At 39.9% G+C, this 21,455-nt stretch overlaps 1 protein-coding gene across 2 annotated transcripts in view; it reads left to right on the forward strand.

The window, feature by feature from the left end:
• Nucleotides 1-21,455, forward strand: part of MYBPH (myosin binding protein H) — a 257,185-nt gene that overhangs the window by 12,199 nt on the left and 223,531 nt on the right. For both annotated transcript variants that reach the window (XM_044079758.1, XR_006365820.1), the window contains exon 3: nt 1-159. This exon is cut by the window's left edge and continues 9 nt beyond it. In XM_044079758.1, the coding sequence (XP_043935693.1) occupies nt 1-159 (159 nt within the window). The remainder of the gene's footprint in view (nt 160-21,455) is intronic.

Below are 21,455 nucleotides of genomic sequence, written 5' to 3' on the forward strand. Positions count from 1 at the left end.
GGGTGGTAGCTAACCAAGACCTGGTGGGGGTCACTCGCTACACAGTTAAAAACTTGAACATGGGAGACAAACTCTTACTGCGTGTAAAGGCAGTTAACCCTGGTGGTCCCAGTGCCCCAGCCACACTTGAACAAGCTGTGCTTATCCGGGAGATCGCTGGTAAGTCTTTTGTTTATTATTTACTCTGGAAAAAAGTATTTGACTATAGTATGAAACCGAGCCTTTCTAGATCAATTGCATTCAGATATAATTGTACCAAAGCATTCAGAACAAAACAAGAGTTGTAAGACAAAATAAAAACTAGATATAATAGAAGACAATTACAATAATGTTGGCAAAATGAAGAAAGTTTTGAAGGAGAAGCGGGAGTGTGACATAACATGAGTGAAAGGATTTCTTCACAAACCACTAAATTAAGGCACAGGCATTTATTTTTATAATTTTTATTTTAAAAATCACAAACTGTCCAGATGTATTGCATAGTAATAATGCTTCTGATATGAATATTTAAAAAAAGGTGAAGTAATGCAGAATAATATTTTCAAATATGATCACAGCACTAATTAGCAAAGTGGAGTTTAACAGAATCAGTGTATAATGATGTCTTTGGCAAAATAGTGGTTCAGTGATTAGATCGTGGCCTGTCACTTCCAAGACTGTGGTTTAATCCTAACCTTTTGGCATTGTCTGTGTATCCACACATTTTTCCCCAGGTACTGTACTTTCATTCAACACCCCAAAAACATGTAGATCGAATGTCTGCACTAAATTGTTCAAGTATATGTGACATTTTCCCTTGCACGTGTGACTTAAATTGTACTTCTGAAGGGTCTCAGAAGGACAATTTAACAAGTTATTATATATGTTCACCTAACAGAGGATAACAGATAAGTCACATGGATTTAATTATTTTTTGAGGGGACAAGAAGTCTACTGAATCTTCATTGGGGCCTTGCTAGTGTTATATATAGAAATCTTCAAGTTATATAATTACCAATGTGTGATTTGTAACATTATAATAGAAAAATACTTAATGGGATTATATTACTTAAATGAGTATTTGATAAATCTAGAAAGATAATATTTTAACATCTTTAACTGGAAGTGAAGGAATAGACTAGAATGTAAAATGTAGCATTGAATTGTCCTGTGGTAAAAGGCTGATTACTAGATTATTTAATAGCTGAATGAAAGCGTGTGGGAAGACTAAAAGGTCGCCCTAATCATATTGTCAAGGATTACAAAGAGGTATAGCATTAAATTAGAATACTTAATGTCCATCTGACTAGGTGACCATGCTTTTAATTACAATATGGGATGGAGAGTGTAAGTGAGTTACTATGACCATGCAAGTATATATAAAGTCCATAATTTTGTAGTGTGTGGATGCTTGGAACATAATTATCAGGGGGTGGAATATTAATGAGTCTTTTGAAAAACAGAGTGGTAATTTGTTATATAATATGAGATGGTGTTATGCAGAATAAGTAGAAATAAAAACAGTTCATAGAGGAGATTAGGTGTGAATTTAATTTGACAGAAGGATAATTTATTTATAATGTTATTACAGTTTCCAATTTTAAAAGTTATGAGATAGCACAAGGGTTGGGATTTGTTAAGATGGTTAAGGTGTTTACCTGACTTATACATGGTATAGGGTTTGAATGTCACCTTTCGTCACTGTCTAGTATTGACTATGTGTTTAACAGTCTGCAGACTGATTATCTACTATTCACCTATACACATTTGTCTGGCAGTGGGTGTAGAAGAATAAGGCTGTCAGTTATAGTTCATAGGTAAGCAAAAACACCGGAGAATTTCCGCCAGCCAAAACAAATAATCCAAAATCCAAGGCGAAAAGAACGGAGATCACAACCAGAGATAGTAGAAAAATAGAAACTTCTGATATCATTCTACTATCTCTGGTTGTGATCTCTGTTCTTTTCGCCTTGGATTTTGGATCATGTGGCACAGGATTTGATTTCCACGTTTACCTACAGTGTGATCTTGACTAAGTCACGTAACCAAACAGTGCTTGAGGAAAACTGATCATTTGAAATAGGTTTGTCAATGATCCCCTGGACTACAAGCATATTAAATAACTATGAAACTATGAACCTATATGAATCTTATCAAAAGTGGAAGTGCTTGATAAATGCTATTACCAGCATAAGAGAAGAACAATAGTGTATACATGGTTGCTTTCATATAACAATCAGGTTTTAGAGTTAAGACTTTAAAGATTGTATCCAGATCAGTGACAGACCCATATGGAAGATGTATTTTGATGTTTTCAAGGCTAGTAATGTCAGCTGGAAGTCTATAAGGGTGAATTGTGTTAAGAATTTTGTTACTTTAACCTCTGGCAAGAACAAACTTTAGGTAATTTTCTCCCAATCATTGCATAAGCGGGTTAAGCAGTGTATTTTCGAATGTTGGTGTGATGAGTGACAAATGTACAGGATTATGGTCAAGTCTTCAATCACTATTATGTGTTTGAGACATAACGGCCAGGAAATTTCTGTAATGTAGTAAAGCTTGACAAACATGTCAAGACCACATAAGAGTTATGATTAGAGAAACCCAATCGTAATTCTTTGTGCTACATGGAGTTTTATCTGCACCATTAATACCAGACACAGTAACAAATGGAGCAGTGTGAAGTGTTTTACATATTTGAAAGCTGAAAAATACTTAGTACTTCTACATATACTGCGGCTAGAAGCAAAATGTTCCTCTGCTGAACTAACAGTTTTAAAAGCTGCTGGGTACTTTTTGTTTAAATGTATGGTGGAGCTTGGGATTTAACAGCTTTTAAAATTGTTTTAGCATCTACTGCTATTCTGTGGTGTTTGTCACTGACTGCTGTTATGACTTAGCATGCGACTAGAACTTAACAGTGTTTAGAGGAGCTTAGAAAAGCTTAAGCACCTTTGTAACCACATTTCTGATGTCAGAATGGTTCTTAACAATTCTGTCCTTTTGCCTAATTAGGGAGCCTAATTGTGATGCTCCATGCATCTAACTCTGTTTGATTCTAGCACTATATGATACTAACACTACTGATTATATGTGCAATATTTCCACATAGAATGATCCTACCAAAACACAAAAAAATCATTTACTACTATATTTACAAAACTTCATTTCCTAAATCAGTGTGGAACATATGTAAACTGCAATTCATCCATTTAGCACAAGGATTATTTCTAGTAAGCACTATCTACATACTTCCTATGTGTAAGTAAGGCATGGACAGTTAAATAAGAAGTCGTAAGTGATAAAATAATTCATAATGGTGGGTCTGAATACATCACAAAAAGAGAAGTCAGAAAAAGGTAGGCAGATAAACAGCAAAACGTTTACTCAATAAATGAAGCTCGATAAAGTAAATATAACAGCAGTAAACAGGAAAGAGTAACCATACACCCTAATACTGGGTGATTTCAACTACCCTGCCATTAACTGGGAAAACTACTCATGTACCAACACCTTTGCCCAATGAATCTTGGAATTCATAAATTCCAATGCCCTGGATCAACTAATCCATAGTCCCACCAGGGGCTCCAATATCCTAGACCTGGTCATTACCAACATGGGAAATTGATGCTCCACACCTATGGTCACCCCCTCGTTGGTCAGGTCAGACCATAAGCTAATCACCCTTAACATCCACATCCCACCCCCACCCCCCAGTAAGGAAACCTCCATAAAAAACTTCTCCAAAGCCAACTTCATGCTACTCAAGTCAGAAGTTACAAACTTCATGACACCCATGCAGACGGGAACTGAAAGTTCGACTGCTGAGTCTGACGCTAAGGCACTGTATGAGCATATCCACTCATGCATGAATCGTGCCATCCCAAATGGAACCAAGATGCTCTCTTCCAAAAAAAGGAAGCCAATCTGGTGGTCCCCTGCCATAAACAAACTTTACAACAAAAGGAAGAAACTGTTGCAGAAAAGAGGAAAATCCCAGTATGTAAAAAAACTCCCTTACCAGCCTCTGTAAGAAGATGAGATCCCTCATAAAATCCTCCAAAGCTAGTTACGAAAATAAAATTGCCAAATATTCCAAAGACAACCACAAGGCATTCTATAGCTATGTCAAGAATCTAAATGGCAATGCTCAGATCTGCTCTGAGCTACAACAGAATGGCATTAAATATATTGATCCCAAGGATATTGCCAATATCATGGCAGATCGATTCAGTGCCATCTTCACCCCCCTCTCACCCCCTAAATGGCCCATCTCAATATCGGAAGATTGCCAAATTTCAGTAATAACGGCCATACAGGTAAAAAACGCACTCTCCAAAGCTAAGAATACAGCATCCATGGGACCAGATGACATCCCGGGCTGTGTACTACATGAACTACAAAATGAACTGGCACCTCACCTAAGTGTCATGTTTAATCATACCCTCACTTCAGGCTTCAGGACCCTAATGAGTGGTGCTCAGCTATAGTTATCACACTCCACAAGGGGGGATCCACCTTGGATCCAGGGACCTAACGCCCCATCAGTCTGATGAGGCTGATCTGCAAGGCCATGGAACGTATTATCAAGGAACTTAAAAACAAAGACATTGGCAACCTTAAAACACTGGACCCCACCCAGTTTGGGTTCATGAAGGGCTGATCTTGTCTTCTGAACCTGATTGACTTCTTTGAATCAGTCTCTAGAGCCCTGGACGAGGGTAAGGCAGTCCACATAGCCTATCTGGGCCTCGCCAAGGCCTTTGACACCACCCCCCACTCTGGAATCATAGATAAACTTACTAAGCTGGGTATTAATCCCTACGTCACTCAATGGGTTGCCAACTGGCTGACTGACAGAACCCACACTGTAAAAGTAGCTGACTCCAAATCCAGCTCCAGACAAGTGACAAGTGGAGCACCTCAGTGTTCAATCCTGGGACCTCTCTTATTTGGCATCTACTTCTCTGAAGTACAGGCCAAAACTAAGGGACTCTGGCTAACAAAGCTCGCAGATGACTGCAAACTGGGAGCCATTATTGAATCCCCAAATTATGTGGATACTCTACAAAAGGGCCTTACAGAAACAGATGCTTGGTGCCAGAGCCATGGGCTCAAGCTCAATGCCAAGAAATGTATAGTTATCTCCTTTGGAAAAAAACATGTACCCATGAATTACCACATAGGTGGCAGTACACTAAACACAGAAAGTGTGATAAGAGACTTAGGGACACAGGTGGACAGTGGTCTCACCTTCGATAACCACATTACCACAACAGTCAGGAAATCCTTCTGTGTGGCACACCTCATCACTAAGGGCTTTTCATCTAGAAAAAAGGAGGTCATTGTCCCACTGTACTCATCCCTCATTAGACCCATTATAGAATACAATGCCCCATTTGGTATGTACCTCTCAAGACATCTGCAACAACTGAAAGGCCAGAAATACCTCACTAAAAGAATCACAGGCCTAAAGCAGATGCCCTATGCTGACTGCCTTAAAAAACTCCAGCTATACTCTGTCGCATATCCTCTACCCCAAGGCGATCTCTGCTTAACATACAAGGCCATGTCAAACCCAGAACTGTTGGACATGCTGCACTTAAAGAAATTCCAATCCCTCAGAGCCACACACTCCAGGGATCTAAACCTTGTCATCACAATAAACAAAACATGCTGGAGGGATAGGTTCCTGACCCAGAGACTCCCCAGACTCTGGAATAGACTATCCATACATGTCAAGCAGAGTACCTCTTTGGTCCTCTTCAAAAGGAACCTTGATGACTGGATGGGAGAAAGGAAATTCACCCTGGGGATCACGTCAGTCGCCCTGCTAGACAGGGATCCAGGGAAGTAAATAGTGTGGGAAGAAATAGCCAGGGAATTGTTATGGCTAGGCTTGTATAGGCCCTAGGGCCGATAGCCTAGTACCAGCCTATGAACCTATGAACCTATGAAGTCATGCAAGTAAAGGTGAATAACTGAGTTCCTGTATTTCATTCACTGGAGCTAAAACTTTTTTTTTTTCATTTTGTTCCTTGTGCCTGCCAAACATAAAGCCAATGTCCCTGAGTCACCTGTCCATCCCCCTGGTCCATATCATGTATGTTATTTGACACTATCCTTTGTTGCCCATTGTTTATATTAAAAAAAAAAAAAAACAAAACAAAACTACTTTAATAGCATAACTGCTCAGTAACCAGAACTATGTGCTTGCTTGCTAGCTACTCTTTCTAGCATGGAGGTAGTTAAAAGTACTAGTTAGGCCAACCTGGTAATAGACCAGAGAAAGCTAAGGATATTTTCTTCTATTTGGGAACATGCTAATTCAGGTTCTTCTTTTAAAATTCTCTAATCACTGCCCCATAAAGTACAGTATGAGTGCATATAGTTCAACTCTTTACATGTTCTGATGTCAAATACCAGGAAAACAGGGACAGATTACTATGAAATATAGACAAAGATACACTTTGAAGGTCTCAGCAGCCATGGCCTCTATACCAGTGGCCATTTGCACTAAATCTCGATGAAGACTGACTCAGCAAGGTGGGCAGCCATTGTTTTAAATAGCTTAACCCTGGAAGGTAAATCACAGAGGAGAGGATGCTAAAAATGAGGGTTGATAGTGCAGAGGCATAACAAAATGCAAAGCATGGCTGGATTAACTGGTATGTGTTAAGCATGCAGCAGTTGGATGAAGCATTAATATAATATCTTTAGAGTACATTTAATACAAATGAGGACTAAATGGACCTCATGCCAATAAATAATAATATGCATTCATGTGAACTAGTTAAAGGGAAATGTTGATCAAGACTAATGCACAGAATAATTTGAAGAATTCATTATGGTTGAGAGCCACTCAGGCAGGGGACAGACATATGAACTTATGGACGTTTATAGTTCAGAAGAAAGTCATTAAGACTACAGATAATGATGTGCTTGCCAACCACCCTCTGTTTTAGTTATCATTCGGTACTAAATGTCCCATAATATTTATTTGCTTACAACCATTTGTGGTGGTATAGCCAATTATATTGTGATTTGCCTAAGCGCTACATCATATAAATGTGAAGGGTAACCAAGATTTTCCTCAGAAACTGGAAAATGATGGTCTCAGTGAGCCTTCCTAGTCAACTACAAAAAGAAATAACTGAAGAGGTACACAGACAAAAATACATATACATATACATATACAAATAAGTAAATAAATAAATGAAACTAAATAAAATAACACAAAAGTATGGGAAATTTGGAGGATACCACTTCACCTTCACCATGCCTTTGAAATAAGGGATGAAACTGGAGCACCTGCAAACTCACATGACCACAGGAAGGAATTATATGGAGCACCTGAAAACCCACATGACTAGAGGAAGGAATTTATAGACTCCACCCACAAGATATGTCAGATGGGAACTGTTCTGAAAACCTGAGCACTATGATGCAGCAGCTATAACTACTGTGATACTGAGTCACCCCAGATTCAGTACAAAATGCTGAAAATAAGAATACAAGCTTTTCACTCAATAGTAAGCAATCATGCCCCAAAAAAAGATAGAAAATGAAAAAAACGTGTAACATGATGCTATACTGCAATCCTAAAGCAGATGTTGCACATCCCCTAAGTACAGTTACAGTCTGATATATGGGAAAGGATGTTCCTTCACTCTCATTGGTCCCTGAATAGCCTTTCTTATATATCCAAGAATGTTTACAGACATCAGTCTGTAAGTAACTTATTTAAATTAGGGCAGTGTTTAAAAACTGTCCCAGACTTTTTCCTGCAATATTTACTTGCTGTCTATAGGACAGGACTCTCTAAGTGCTTTGCTGGCTTTCAAAGCTATTAAAACACTTTGTCTTTTCTTCTTTAACTAGTATTACATTGAGTAGATAAAACTCCATGAACTACAAAGAGTTATGATTGGATCTCACTGATCATAACCCATTATTATATGTTCGTGATATGGATGCCATGATTCACCTCTCGAGTTTTGTTCTCAAGGTGAATTTCTTGGCATCTATGTCTCAGACACATAAGAACATGGCTATGATCGGAGACCCGATCACAAGCCTCTATATCTTTTTTTCTGATTTTGGAATGTAATCACAGAGCTTCAAGCACTACATGCTGAGTAATCCTTGGGCCTTCCTGCTTGTCAAAATATAGCCCTTCTCTAGATATTCAAAAGTTAAAATATTACTAAAGAATATCCAGACTTTTATGGCGTTACCTTGGTCTGAACATCTAACCAGTCAGCTTCTTAATACAAAACTCATTTGTCAGTAAGTGTACCTTATCTGTTTTACCAATAATCAAACATATTCAGGCCTAATTAATTCTGATTCATTACAAGAATGGAACCTGCCTAAAAGTACTTGAATTAAAATTAGTTTTAGGATGATAGAATCATAGGATATACAAAGCAATCCATCCAGTAGTCATGTATGCCTAGCCAAATAAATGCCCTCAGGCCTTACCACCTTTTTGAGGGAGATTGAGGCCAGTCATCCAAATTACATTTGTAGTAAGACAGAGTTAAATTGTTTTCCTTCTGGTGGAAGTCTAAGAGAAAAGGTATACACTAGGTGATGAACCTATCTCTCCATCATCTTATTTCCTGATGTAGGTTTAGCTTTCTGGTTATAGAATTAGCTGCACTGTTCAATTTCCAGAGCAAAAGGAGTCCAAGGAGAAAAGGATCCCTAAGAGCATGTAAATCAAGGCACTGATCTCCCCTCAGGAGTCTGTAAGACACAGAGTATAGGGATAAGGCTTCCAGTACCCCCTTGTAACTAAGATTCTTGAGACTGGATATCCTTTCAGTTAGGACCCTTTGCAGTGTTTTGTGCTTTTCAATGTGTGTGGTGAGATACATGTCAAAGGTGAGTTATATTCCATAAAGGTTTGACAAGGGCTGAATATAGGGAAAGGATCATTTCTTTCAATTTAGAAGGAATTTTTTTGCATTTAGCTACAAAATATATTTACTATTGATAAACATGTGATATAGGTGGCATATTTAGAGAAAACCATTAAGCTAGTCTTCTGCATGCAAATTATTTGACAGCTATTGATTTAGGTAAGAGGAAAAAGGAGAAGAAGTAAAAGATAGTATTGCAAAGAATAAGGGATAGTTTACGAGATGGATATATCTCTATTTACCAAGTAAGAAAGAGGAAAGAAATGGTCCACCCTTCCAGTGTTAGATAAGCTTATCCATGAGGAGAACAGAGTATTTTATTTTTATTTTATTTTATTTATATACTTGATGTTCGTTGATGGGGAAACTCTGAGCACAGGCATTTTTTAACAGAGGTTTGGGGGGGTTGCCAGATTTAAACAAAAAAAAACAAACAAACCGGAGGCTGGCCGGGATCTAGACAGGCCGCGCGGGACTTGGGATCCGGCTACCGATCTTAGGGACGTCTGGCAACCCTGGGGGAGCCCCAAATAGAATAAAGATTGTTACAAAAATCAAGGAAGAGAGGGAATCAGCCAGGTGTAAGGCAGTAGCAGAGCCAATAATTAGATAGGTGAGATTTGAGGAGAAATTTGAACTGTAGGTGATTTGGTGTGGTAAGTATGTTTTGAAGGATTGAGTAATGGTCCACCCTTCCACTGTTAGACAAGCATATCCATTAGGAGGCCAGAGTAATGGTCCATCCTTCCAGTGTTAGACAAGCATAACCATGAGGAGGTCAGAGCAATGGTCCACTATTCCAGTGTTAGACAAGCTTATCCATAAGGAGGACAGAGTAATGATCCACTCTTCCAGTGTTAGACAAGGATATCCATCAGGTGGACAGAGTAATGGTCCACTCTTCCAGTGTTAGACAAGCATATCCATTAGGAGGACAGAATAATGGTCCACCCTTCCAGTCTTAGACAAGCATATCCATGATGAGGACAGAGTAATGGTCCACCCTTCCAGTGTTTCATAAGCATATCCATTAGGAGGACAAAGTAATGGTCCACCCTTCCAGTGTTAGACAAGCATATCCATGATGAGGACAGAGTAATGGTCCACCCTTCCAATGTTAGACAAACATATCCATCATGAGGACAGAGTAATGGTCCACTCTTCCAGTGTTAGACAAGCATATCCATTAGGAGGACAGAATAATGGTCCACCCTTCCAGTCTTAGACAAGCATATCCATGATGAAGACAGAATAATGGTCCACCCTTCCAGTGTTAGACAAGCATATCCATTAGGAGGACAGAATAATGGTCCACCCTTCCAGTGTTAGACAAGCATATCCATGATGAGGACAGAGTAATGGTCCACCCTTCCAATGTTAGACAAGCATATCCTTGATGAGGACAGAGTAATGGTCCACCCTTCCAATGTAAGACAAGCATATCCTTGATGAGGACAGAGTAATGGTCCACCCTTCCAATGTTAGACAAGCATATCCTTGACGAGGACAGAGTAATGGTCCACCCTTCCAATGTTAGACAAGCATATCCTTGATGAGGACAGAGTAATGGTCCACCTTTCCAGTGTTAGACAAGCATATCCATTAGGAGGACCGAGTAATAGTCCACACTTCCAATGTTAGACAAGCAAATCCTTGATGAGGACAGAGTAATGGTCCACCCTTCCAATGTTAGACAAGCATATCCTTGATGAGGACAGAGTAATGGTCCACCCTTCCAATGTTAGACAAGCATATCCATGATGAGGACAGAGTAATGGTCCACCCTTCCAGTGTTAGACAAGCATATCCATTAGGAGGACAGAGTAATGGTCCACCCTTCCAGTGTTAGACAAGCATATCCATGATGAGGACAGAGTAATGGTCCACCCTTCCAGTGTTAGACAAGCATATCCTTGATGAGGACAGAGTAATGGTCCACCCTTCCAGTATTAGACAAGCATATCCATGATGAGGACAGAGTAATGGTCCACCCTTCCAGTGTTAGACAAGCATATCCATGATAAGGACAGAGTAATGGTCCACCCTTCCAATATTAGACAAGCATATCCTTGATGAGGACAGAGTAATGGTCCACCCTTCCAGTGTTAGACAAGCATATCCATTAGGAGGACAGAGTAATGGTCCACCCTTCCAATGTTAGACAAGCATATCCTTGATGAGGACAGAGTAATGGTCCACCCTTCCAGTGTTAGACAAGCATATTCTTGATGAGGACAGAGTAATGGTCCACCCTTCCAGTGTTAGACAAGCATATCCTTGATGAGGACAGAGTAATGGTCCACCCTTCCAATGTTAGACAAGCATATCCTTGATGAGGACAGAGTAATTGTCCACCCTTCCAGTGTTAGACAAGCACATCCTTGATGAGGACAGAGTAATGGTCCACCCTTCCAATGTTAGACAATCATATTCTTGATGAGGACAGAGTAATGGTCCACCCTTCCAATGTTAGACAAGAATATCCTTGATGAGGACAGAGTAATGGTCCACCCTTCCAGCGTTAGACAAGCATATCCTTGATGAGGATAGAGTAATGGTCCACCATTCTAGTGTTAGACAAGCATATCCATGATGAGGACAGAGTAATGGTCCACCCTTCCAGTGTTAGACAAGCATATCCTTGATGAGGACAGAGTAATGGTCCACCCTTCGAATGTTAGACAAGCATATCCTTGATGAGGACAGAGTAATGGTCCACCCTTCCAATGTTAGACAAGCATATCCTTGATGAGGACAGAGTAATGGTCCACCCTTCCAGTTAGACAAGCATATCCATTAGGAGGATTGAGTAATGGTCCACCCTTCCAGTGTTAGACAAGCATATCCATGATGAAGACAGAGTAATGGTCCACCCTTCCAGTGTTACACAGGCATATCCATTAGGAGGACAGAGTAATGGTCCACCCTTCCAAAGTTAAACAAGCATATCCTTGATGAGGACAGAGTAATGGTCCACCCTTCCAATGTTAGACAAGCATATCCATTAGGAGGACAGAGTAATGGTCCACCCTTCCAATGTTAGACAAGCATATCCTTGATGAGGACAGAGTAATGGTCCACCCTTCCAGTGTTAGACAAGCATATCCTTGATGAGGACAGAGTAATGGTCCACCCTTCCAGTGTTAGACAAGCATATCCTTGATGAGGACAGAGTAATGGTCCACCATTCCAGTGTTAGACAAACATATCCTTGATGAGGACAGAGTAATGGTCCACCCTTCCAGTGTTAAACAACCATATCCATTAGGAGGGACAGTGAGTAATGGTTGTCCACCCTTCCGTGCACATATCGTTGGTGAGGACAGGGACAGAGTCCCACCCATACTCAGTTTTAGACAAGCATATCCTTGATGAGGACAGAGAAATGGTCCACCCTTCCAATGTTAGACAAGTATATCCTTGATGAGGACAGAGTAATGGTCCACCCTTCCAGTGTTAGACAAGCATATCTTTGATGAGGACAGATAATGGTCCACCCTTCCAGTGTTAGACAAGCATATCCTTGAAGAGGACAGAGTAATGGTCCACCCTTCCAGTGTTAGAAAAGCATATCCTTGATGAGGACAGAGTAATGGTCCACCCTTCCAGTGTTAGGCAAGCATATCCTTGATGAGGACAGAGAAATGGACCATTCTTCCAGTGTTAGACAAGCATATCCTTGATGAGGACAGTGTAATGGTCCACCCTTCCAATGTTAGACAAGCATATCCTTGATGAGGACAGAGTAATGGTCCACCCATCCAGTGTTAGACAAGCATATCCCTGATGAGGATAGAGTAATGGTACATCCTTCCAGTGTTAGACAAGCCTATCCTTGATGAGGACAGAGTAATGGTCCACCGTTCCTGTGTTACACAAGCATATCCTTGATGAGGACAGAGTAATGGTCCACCCTTCCAATGTTAGACAAGCATATCCTTGATGAGGACAGAGTAATGGTCCATCCTTCCAGTGTTAGACAAGCATATCCATGATGAGGACAGAGTAATGGTCCACCCTTCCAGTGTTAGACAAGCATACCCTTGATGAAGACAGAGTAATGGTTCACCCTTCTAGTGTTAGACAAGCATATCCTTGATGAGGACAGAGGAATGGTCCACCCTTCCAATGTTCGACAAGCATATCCTAGATGAGGACAGAGTAATGGTCCACCCTTCCAGTGTTACACAAGCATATCCTTGATGAGGACAGAGTAATGGTCCACCCTTCCAATGTTAGACAAGCATATCCTTGATGAGGACAGAGTAATGGTCCACCCTTCCAATGTTAGACAAGCATATCCTTAATGAGGACAGAGTAATGGTCCACCCTTCCAATGTTAGACAAGCATATCCTTGATGAGGACAGAGTAATGGTCCACCCTTCTAATGTTAGACAAGCATATCCTTGATGAGGACAGAGTAATGGTCCACCCTTCCAGTGTTAGACAAGCATATCCTTGATGAGGACAGAGTAATTGTCCACCCTTCCAATCTTAGACAAGCATATCCTTGATGAGGACAGAGTAATGGTCCACCCTTCCAGTGTTAGACAAGCATATCCTTGATGAGGACAGAGTAATGGTCCACCCTTCCAGTGTTAGACAAGCATATCCTTGATGAGGACAGAGTAATGGTCCACCCCTCCAGTGTTAGACCAGCATATCCTTGATGAGGACAGAGTAATGGTCCACCCTTCCAGTATTAGACAAGCATATCCATGATGAGGACAGAGTAATGGTCCACCCTTCCAGTGTTAGACAAGCATATCCATGATGAGGACAGAGTAATGGTCCACCCTTCCAATGTTAGACAGGCATATCCTTGATGAGGACAGAGTAATGATCCTCCCTTCCAGTGTTAGACAAGCATATCCATTAGGAGGACAGAGTAATGGTCCACCCTTCCAGTGTTAGACAAGCATATCCTTGATGAGGACAGAGTAATGGTCCACCCTTCCAGTGTTAGACAAGCATATCCTTGATGAGGACAGAGTAATGGTCCACCCTTCCAGTGTTAGACAAGCATATCCTTGATGAGGACAGAGTAATGGTCCACCCTTCCAGTGTTAGACAAGCATATCCTTGATGAGGACAGAGTAATGGTCCACCCTTCCAGTGTTAGACAAGCATATCCTTGATGAGGACAGAGTAATGGTCCACCCTTCCAATGTTAGACAAGCACATCCTTTTGGAGGGGACAGGGTACTGTCCAAATCTTCAATGTTATAGACAAGCATATCCTTGATGAGGACAGAGTAATGGTTCCCCCTTCCTGTGTTAGACAAGCATATCCTTGATGAGGACAGGTATATATTCAGTTTTGGCTTGATTCTCCTTTTAGTTCTGGTGGAAAGTTAATTCCATAATTGGCTACATTAATTGAGTGGAATGAGTTGTTAAAGATATCATTAGGTCTTGTAGTGAGTATGTGATTTCGGTATTAGGGTCAAAGTCGGCTGACTATAGTGTATCTGCAGAACAAGTGTGAGACTGAGAAGAAGAATGAAAATGTATAATGAAACCCTGCAAAAAGTACTAACCTAGAACTTATGCACAGTATATTATAAGTAATGGTCTCTTCTTCTGTGCAGTAGTTGCCTGTATGCTAATATTTATACATGATAATGATTGTAGCTTAGTGACAAATGCTATTTTTTCAACTACTATAGGAAGTTTTAGTAAACATTAAAAACAAACATGGTTTGAATGTCTGAAATGCTAAGCTAACTGTTTAAAAGCAGAATTCAGGGTAGGTAGCACAGAGGTGAATCATGGTCAACACTGCTCCTCATTCTCAGATTTAGTTCCTTGCTGGGATACATTGTGTGTGGAGTCTATATGTCCTCTCTTTTTTATGCATTGATTTTCACCGAATGCTTTGATTTCCTCAAGCACCCAAAGAGAAGGTGTAGATGAATTACCAATGCATGTGTGTGTGTGTGTGTGTGTGTGTGTGTGTGTGTGTGTATATGCATACACCTATGCACACATCTTGCAATGAAGTAAAATCCTGTCCACTATTACTTATCTGCAGTGCACCTATTGAGTGCTGGCTGGGATAGGTTTCTGGATCCCTGATATCCTAAAAGGGATTAAGAAGTTACCACAAAATGACTGAATTAGTGTTTTGGATAGGTGTATAAAAGATATGGACAGGATTCGGTAGGACAACTACTCAAATCACGTATTTCTAGACACTGAAAAAGATGTTTCTCTTATTGAATCAACAAAAAAAAAAATAATTAGATAAGAAGAAAATATAAATTGAATTGAAACCAAAGCATTACCATGTTCTCTGTTATGCTGTCCCTCTGGAAATGATAATTTAGTAAAGCAGTGATTGCTATGATATGATGGACTTGATCCATATATAACATTTTATTTTCAAGCTTCTTATAGATCTTAAATCTGCAATTATAAATGTCAGCACTGAAAGGAAATTGTAGCTTCTCCTACCAATACTTGGTATATAATATTACTCAAATATAATTAATTAAAACAAGAATCTTTTTGAATTTTAGATAATACTAAAAGATAAAAATGAAATTATGCCTCTGCCGCTACTGTCGTGTTCAATGGTTTCCATAGCAAATTATTCTGTGAGTGCTCATGTTAGAATAGACAGCTCTATGAGTTCTTACTGCAACATACCCTTCAGTAGGGCTGTCTACTAAAATGTGCAATCAGTTTTGATAAATTAGTATTTGTACTCTACCCACGGTGGTGGTGCTGCGGTAGTGTTGTTGCCTCACAGTAAGACGCTGTCCGGTTCGATTCTCAGCTAGAGTGTCTTCTGCGTGCAGACATGCGTGAATGGGCGTACCTTCATTGAAGGTTGTGCAGCAGGCCTGGCAAGCTGGTATGTAAAAATCAACTGCCAATCATTAGCAGACCGGAGTTCCGCTGTGGCGACCCCTAACCAGGAAAAGCCGAAAAACACAAACAAAGTATTTGTACTCTACAAAACAGCTTTGGTTGACCTACAGGCACACTTTTGTGTACATCCATACTTCTACGGAGTTTGTCCTGAATATAGCTGGGGGCTAGTTGCCATGGTGGATATTATAAATTGTTTGACCTCAACAAGGCCATAGTTTTACTATGGTCTACAAGACAATTATTCTAATCCCTAAGACATTGATTTTAAATTTTTTATGAATTGCTTGTAATGCCATATCATCAAATCACATAGTAGATTCAAAAAATTACATTGACTCAATAACAAGTCCATCTATAACACAACATTATACCTACAAACAAATGACAATGCTGGCCACTTTTACAAATCTGATAAATATCAGATAAATATATACTCCCTGTCCCTCCACTATAATAATGTCTCACCATGGTCCAGTTCTGTGTTTACATTAGTTTCTTTAATCTTGCATTCTTGCACTTTTAATACACTCTGACAAGTCCTAAGATTAAACTTACCAGTACAGCCTCTATTCCATCCCAAGCCCCCTTTACAAGCCTTAACAATAATGCTCCTCACCCAATCTCCCATCAAAAGTGTACTACTTTCTCTAATAACCTCCAACCCTTAGGGTTCCGCTAATCCTAATAAACAAAACTCCCAATTAGTTGGCACTGTCTTCTCAAAGATCTTCTCCTATTTATCAATAACATAATTCCTGCACTGACAAATGTTACTTGATCCAGTCATATGCATATTACCAGCATTCTTCTCTCCACATCAACACCTTCCTTCCCCTGTTCTAAAAATACTGAATATCTGCATTGGTGTCCTAAACTATCTATGTAATCACTTCACATGATGGTCCCACACTACAGCCAAGATTTTCAGGCACACTCCTGTTGTAAAACATTCTATCCATTGGTCCATTGAAATTTCTTCCTATGCAAAACTGTTCACAGAAACCCTGTACAAGCATGTTATTAGCTGCACAGAGGTAGCTGTACTCACCAGGAAGAAGTATAGAACTAACTCAAAAAACAAGCCACCCTGGTGGAATCACAAAATCAATCCTCTTTATAACAAAAGAAAGAAAATCATGGCAAAAATTAGGAGGTGCAGCACCCAGCAGGATAAAAGCACTCTCATCAAACTAAACAAACAACATAGAGGACAAATAAAGTCTACCAAAGCCAAAGATGAGGTAAGTTTGGCCTCCCAGGCCAAGGGCAACCACAAAGCATTCTTTAGCTATGTCTGCAACCTCAAAGGCAATACACAACTGTGTGCAGAGCCCATTGTAAATGGAGCCACCAATATTGAGCCAGAATTTATAGCAAACCTCCTGGCTGATATCATCAAATATAACCCCCCATACAATCACTAGAGAACAGGTCCTTAATGCTCTCTCTAAGACCAAGGACACTGCATCAGTGAGCCCAGACAGTATCACAGAATGCTTTCTAAACAGCATGAAACATAACCTATCAGTTCCTCTGGAATTACTATTTAACTGTATCCTCCAAAAGACCTTTCAGTGCCTCTGAAATTACTATTTAACTGTATCCTCCAAACAGTCTTTGTGCCTCATGAATGGAGAAAGGCAACAGTCATCCCTCTGGAAACTACAGACCCATAAGTCTCAATACTCTTATATGTAAAGCCATGGAAAGAATTATCATGCAGATGATCGATAGAGAAATAGTAAACCTCCAGACACTGGACCCATCCCAGTTTGGATTCATCAGGGGCAGATCATGCCTACTCAATCTGGTGGACCTCTTTGGGACGGTCACCAAAGCAATGGATGAGGACAAAATTGTTCACGCTGCCTACCTTGACCTGGCCAAGGCATTTGACACAATACCCCACTCGGGCATTATTGACAAAATAAGGAGGTTAGGTACAAACCCATATGTCACCCGGTGGATAGCTAACTGGCTCACAGACAGGACCCAGGAAGTTAGAATTGGGGAGTCCACCTCTACAAAGAGGCTAGTCACAAGTGGAGTCCCTCAGGGATCAGTCTTTGGACCAATCCTTTTTGGCATTTACTTCTCAGAAGTCAAGGCCAATGTCAGTGGTCTTTGGCTGACTAAATTAGCAGATGATTGCAAATTAGGAGCTGTCAATGAATCTCACACTGACACAAATTTTCTCCAAGAGGAGCTGACACAGACAAACAACTGGTGTCAGAGCCATGGACTAAAACTAAATGCCAAAAAATGCATAACAGTATACTTTGGGAAGTCATCCATCCCTGGTAACTATCATACTGACAACACACATTAGAGTTGATCCAGTAGCCAGGGACTAATGAACACATGTACATAGTAATTTAGCCTTTAATCATCATGTGCTACAGTTGTAAGGAAATCATTCTGTCTTGCACAACTTATAAACAAAGGTATGGCATCTAAGTCCAAGGAAGTCATTGTTCCACTATATTCGGCATTCATCAGGCCTATCATTGAGTACAGTGTCCCCTTTGGTATGTACCTAACAAGGCATATCCAACAACTAGAACATCCACAGAGGTTCTTCAAAGAATACAGGGCGCAAGTAAAATGTCCTATGCAGATGCCTCAAGGCCCTATCCCTGTATTTTGTCTCCTACGGGCTTTTGAAGGGAGATCTATGCCTGGCATACAGGGCATTGTCAGACCCCACTATGATGGACCTCCTGCATATCCACAAAACAAACAGCACTAGAATTACCCATTTCAAATACTTAAACATTGCCTGTGATATAAATAGAACCTGCTGGAGAGATAGGTATGTATCCCAGAGACTACCCTGCCTATGGAACAGACTCCTCTTCCAATGTAAAGCAGAGGTCCTCCTTAACCCAATTCAAGGTCAGCTTGGACAATTGGATGGGAAACCAGAAATGCATCCCTGGTTTGGCACCTATGTCTCTAATGGACACAGGTAACCTGTAAATGGTTCATCTCCCAGGCCCATGCTTACACTTATCAAGGGTAGCAGAACTTGTCAGAGATTTGTGATGAATGGTTAGGCTTAAAGGCCCTTGTGGTCATTAGCCTAGTAATCACCTGTGAATCTGTGCACCTATAGTAATCACTAGTAAACAACCATTTTAAAATAGCTATCAACAAATAAAAGTTGAGAGTAATCAACTTGATGTTGAGAGAGCAATTAATAATTTTTTTATACCTCTAATTCTGCTTCAGATATGTTCCTGCCTCAGTATGCTTTGTAGTTGCATATGTCACACTTTTTTTGGCTATTTTATCATATATAATTCAGTATTTTCCCCGTGAAATGTATGAACAATGTTTATAAACATGGTAAGTAACACAATCCTGATCATTTCACTTTAAAGAACTGATGCACTTTCAAATAAGTATCATGTGCTCTTACTTAACCAATGGCCTAGTTCTGCGCTCTGCATCAGTGAGCATAGCAAGTTATTTTATTCACATTTTTTGTTATGCTTTGTTAACAAGAGAGGTGATATAATTAATCTTGGGACCTTTTTAACTATATGTCAGGTATAGCAAAACAGTTAACACCAACCCACATGCATGCATGCACACACACACCCTCACAAAATAAGCATCTTAAACACTTGATTGTTACATAACCCACATCTAAGTGCCCCTGGGGACAGCAGTGGCTTGTCACTGTTGTATTTCAAACTGCTGTTTGGGATGTATATATTAATTTAGTTATGTGTTGACGGTGTGGAATGAAACTGAAGGCTGTTGGGCTGCCCTCAAATAGCACCAAGTGTCATTATTAAGAAAACACACACACACACACACACACACACACACACACACACACACACACACACACACACACACACACACACACACACACACATGCAGAGCATACCCAGTAGCTAGCATTAACTGGCATGCATGCAATCATTCTGTTATGTGAGTGTAAGAATGGATTGAGCAGCAAGCCTAAATATCCTTCCAGCTCTTTGCAAATCTCTGAATGATAAGCACCCAAGAAATGTAAAATTGGAAACATTTCCTGCACTCTTTGGTTCTGGATCCAAAAAAAGGATACATAAAAAGAATGACCTTCTCACACATCTCAATTTAGCAACTAATTCAGCAACCATCTTGAGCACAGTGGTTAGTACAACACTGAAAAATGAAAAACAAAGATTGTCACCCACCCAAACTATTACTCAGATTGGTGAACTAAGCTGCACTTATAAGACATTCCCATCATGCTCTCTGTTAGTTTTTCAACTTGGTGAGTTAAGTAAATTAGGGAGATGGATGTTGGGCTCATTCTAAATCTTAATAAAGTAAATTGGCAAATGAAGCTACATAATGCGCCATGAATATCAAACAAGTCAACATCTATATCTCCCTACATAAAATGAATCCTTATGTTTCTTCTGTAAATAAGTGTATACTACTCACTGAAGGGTACTTATTTCACCATATTATAACTGATTAGTCCTGTTTGCCTTATATGTATTTCACTGAAATAAGGTACACTAATTTGCAATTCATATTTTAATGTAAGTTAAGTATAGCATATTTATAGCTATATTGTGGAAAAGTTAGTAGAAATAATTTTGATTGGCTAAGATCACTCTTCAACTAAGAGATAGTTTTTGAATCACTCACAAGAAGAACAGCAGCTGCTGAATGCACATTAAGCTAATGTGGCTTAGCTAGAAAACATACCATATTTGCTTTTTCTTATTAGGTGGCATTTCAGAGGTGGTTCAACTTAGATAAAGGATGGATATCTGCAATATGATGTATGATTGTAAACAGCTAAATTTAACTTTGTGGTGTGTGTGTGTGTGTGTGTGTGTGTGTGTGTGTGTGTGTGTGTGTGTGTGTGTGTGTGTGTGTGTGTGAGTGTATAAATAAACAAACCTGCACACACACACACACACACACACACACACACACACACACACACGCATGTGTGTAGCACGCACACACACACACACACACACACACACACACACACACACACACACACACACACACACACACACACACACAGGGTAAAAAGGTCACACAGAGAAACCAGCGTTGGCATGAACCTTTATTACTAAACTACAGTTCCTGGGGATAATATCTACCATAAGGACAGAGTAAAAAAAGGGAGGGGGGTGTAGCTATAATGTACAGGAATCACCTTATCTTTGAACAACTTGATATCACCATCCCAGATAGCAATAATGTCGAATTCATTCTAAATAAATTCAAATTGAACTCCCAAAAATATATTAATATCATAGGAGGCTACATTCCCCCTGGAAACAATATTTCAATTATGGAAAACCTACTAGAATGGATCTCAAACGCTCTACCTCAAGAAATCATCATATTAGGTGACTTTAGCATAGATTGGCTCAGCTGTACTAGTCAGAATCCAACCACCCATATTAACCTACATGGATTTTCCCAAGTCATTACATCCCGTACTAGAAATGACAAAAGAACCAAACACCAGTCCATTCTGGACTGAATACTTACATCCCATCCTTCCCTTGCAGCCCAAGCTGGATGTCTTCCAGACTTACTCAGTGACCACTCAGTGACCACCAACTAACATATCTACTAAGAACCAAAACTCCACATATGAGTCAAGTAACACATAAAGAAGTCAGGAACAAAAAGAA

Source organism: Protopterus annectens, chromosome 8.part0 (genome assembly GCF_019279795.1).
Source record: "Protopterus annectens isolate FY-2018-M chromosome 8.part0, PAN1.0, whole genome shotgun sequence".
NCBI lineage: Eukaryota > Metazoa > Chordata > Ceratodontiformes > Protopteridae > Protopterus > Protopterus annectens.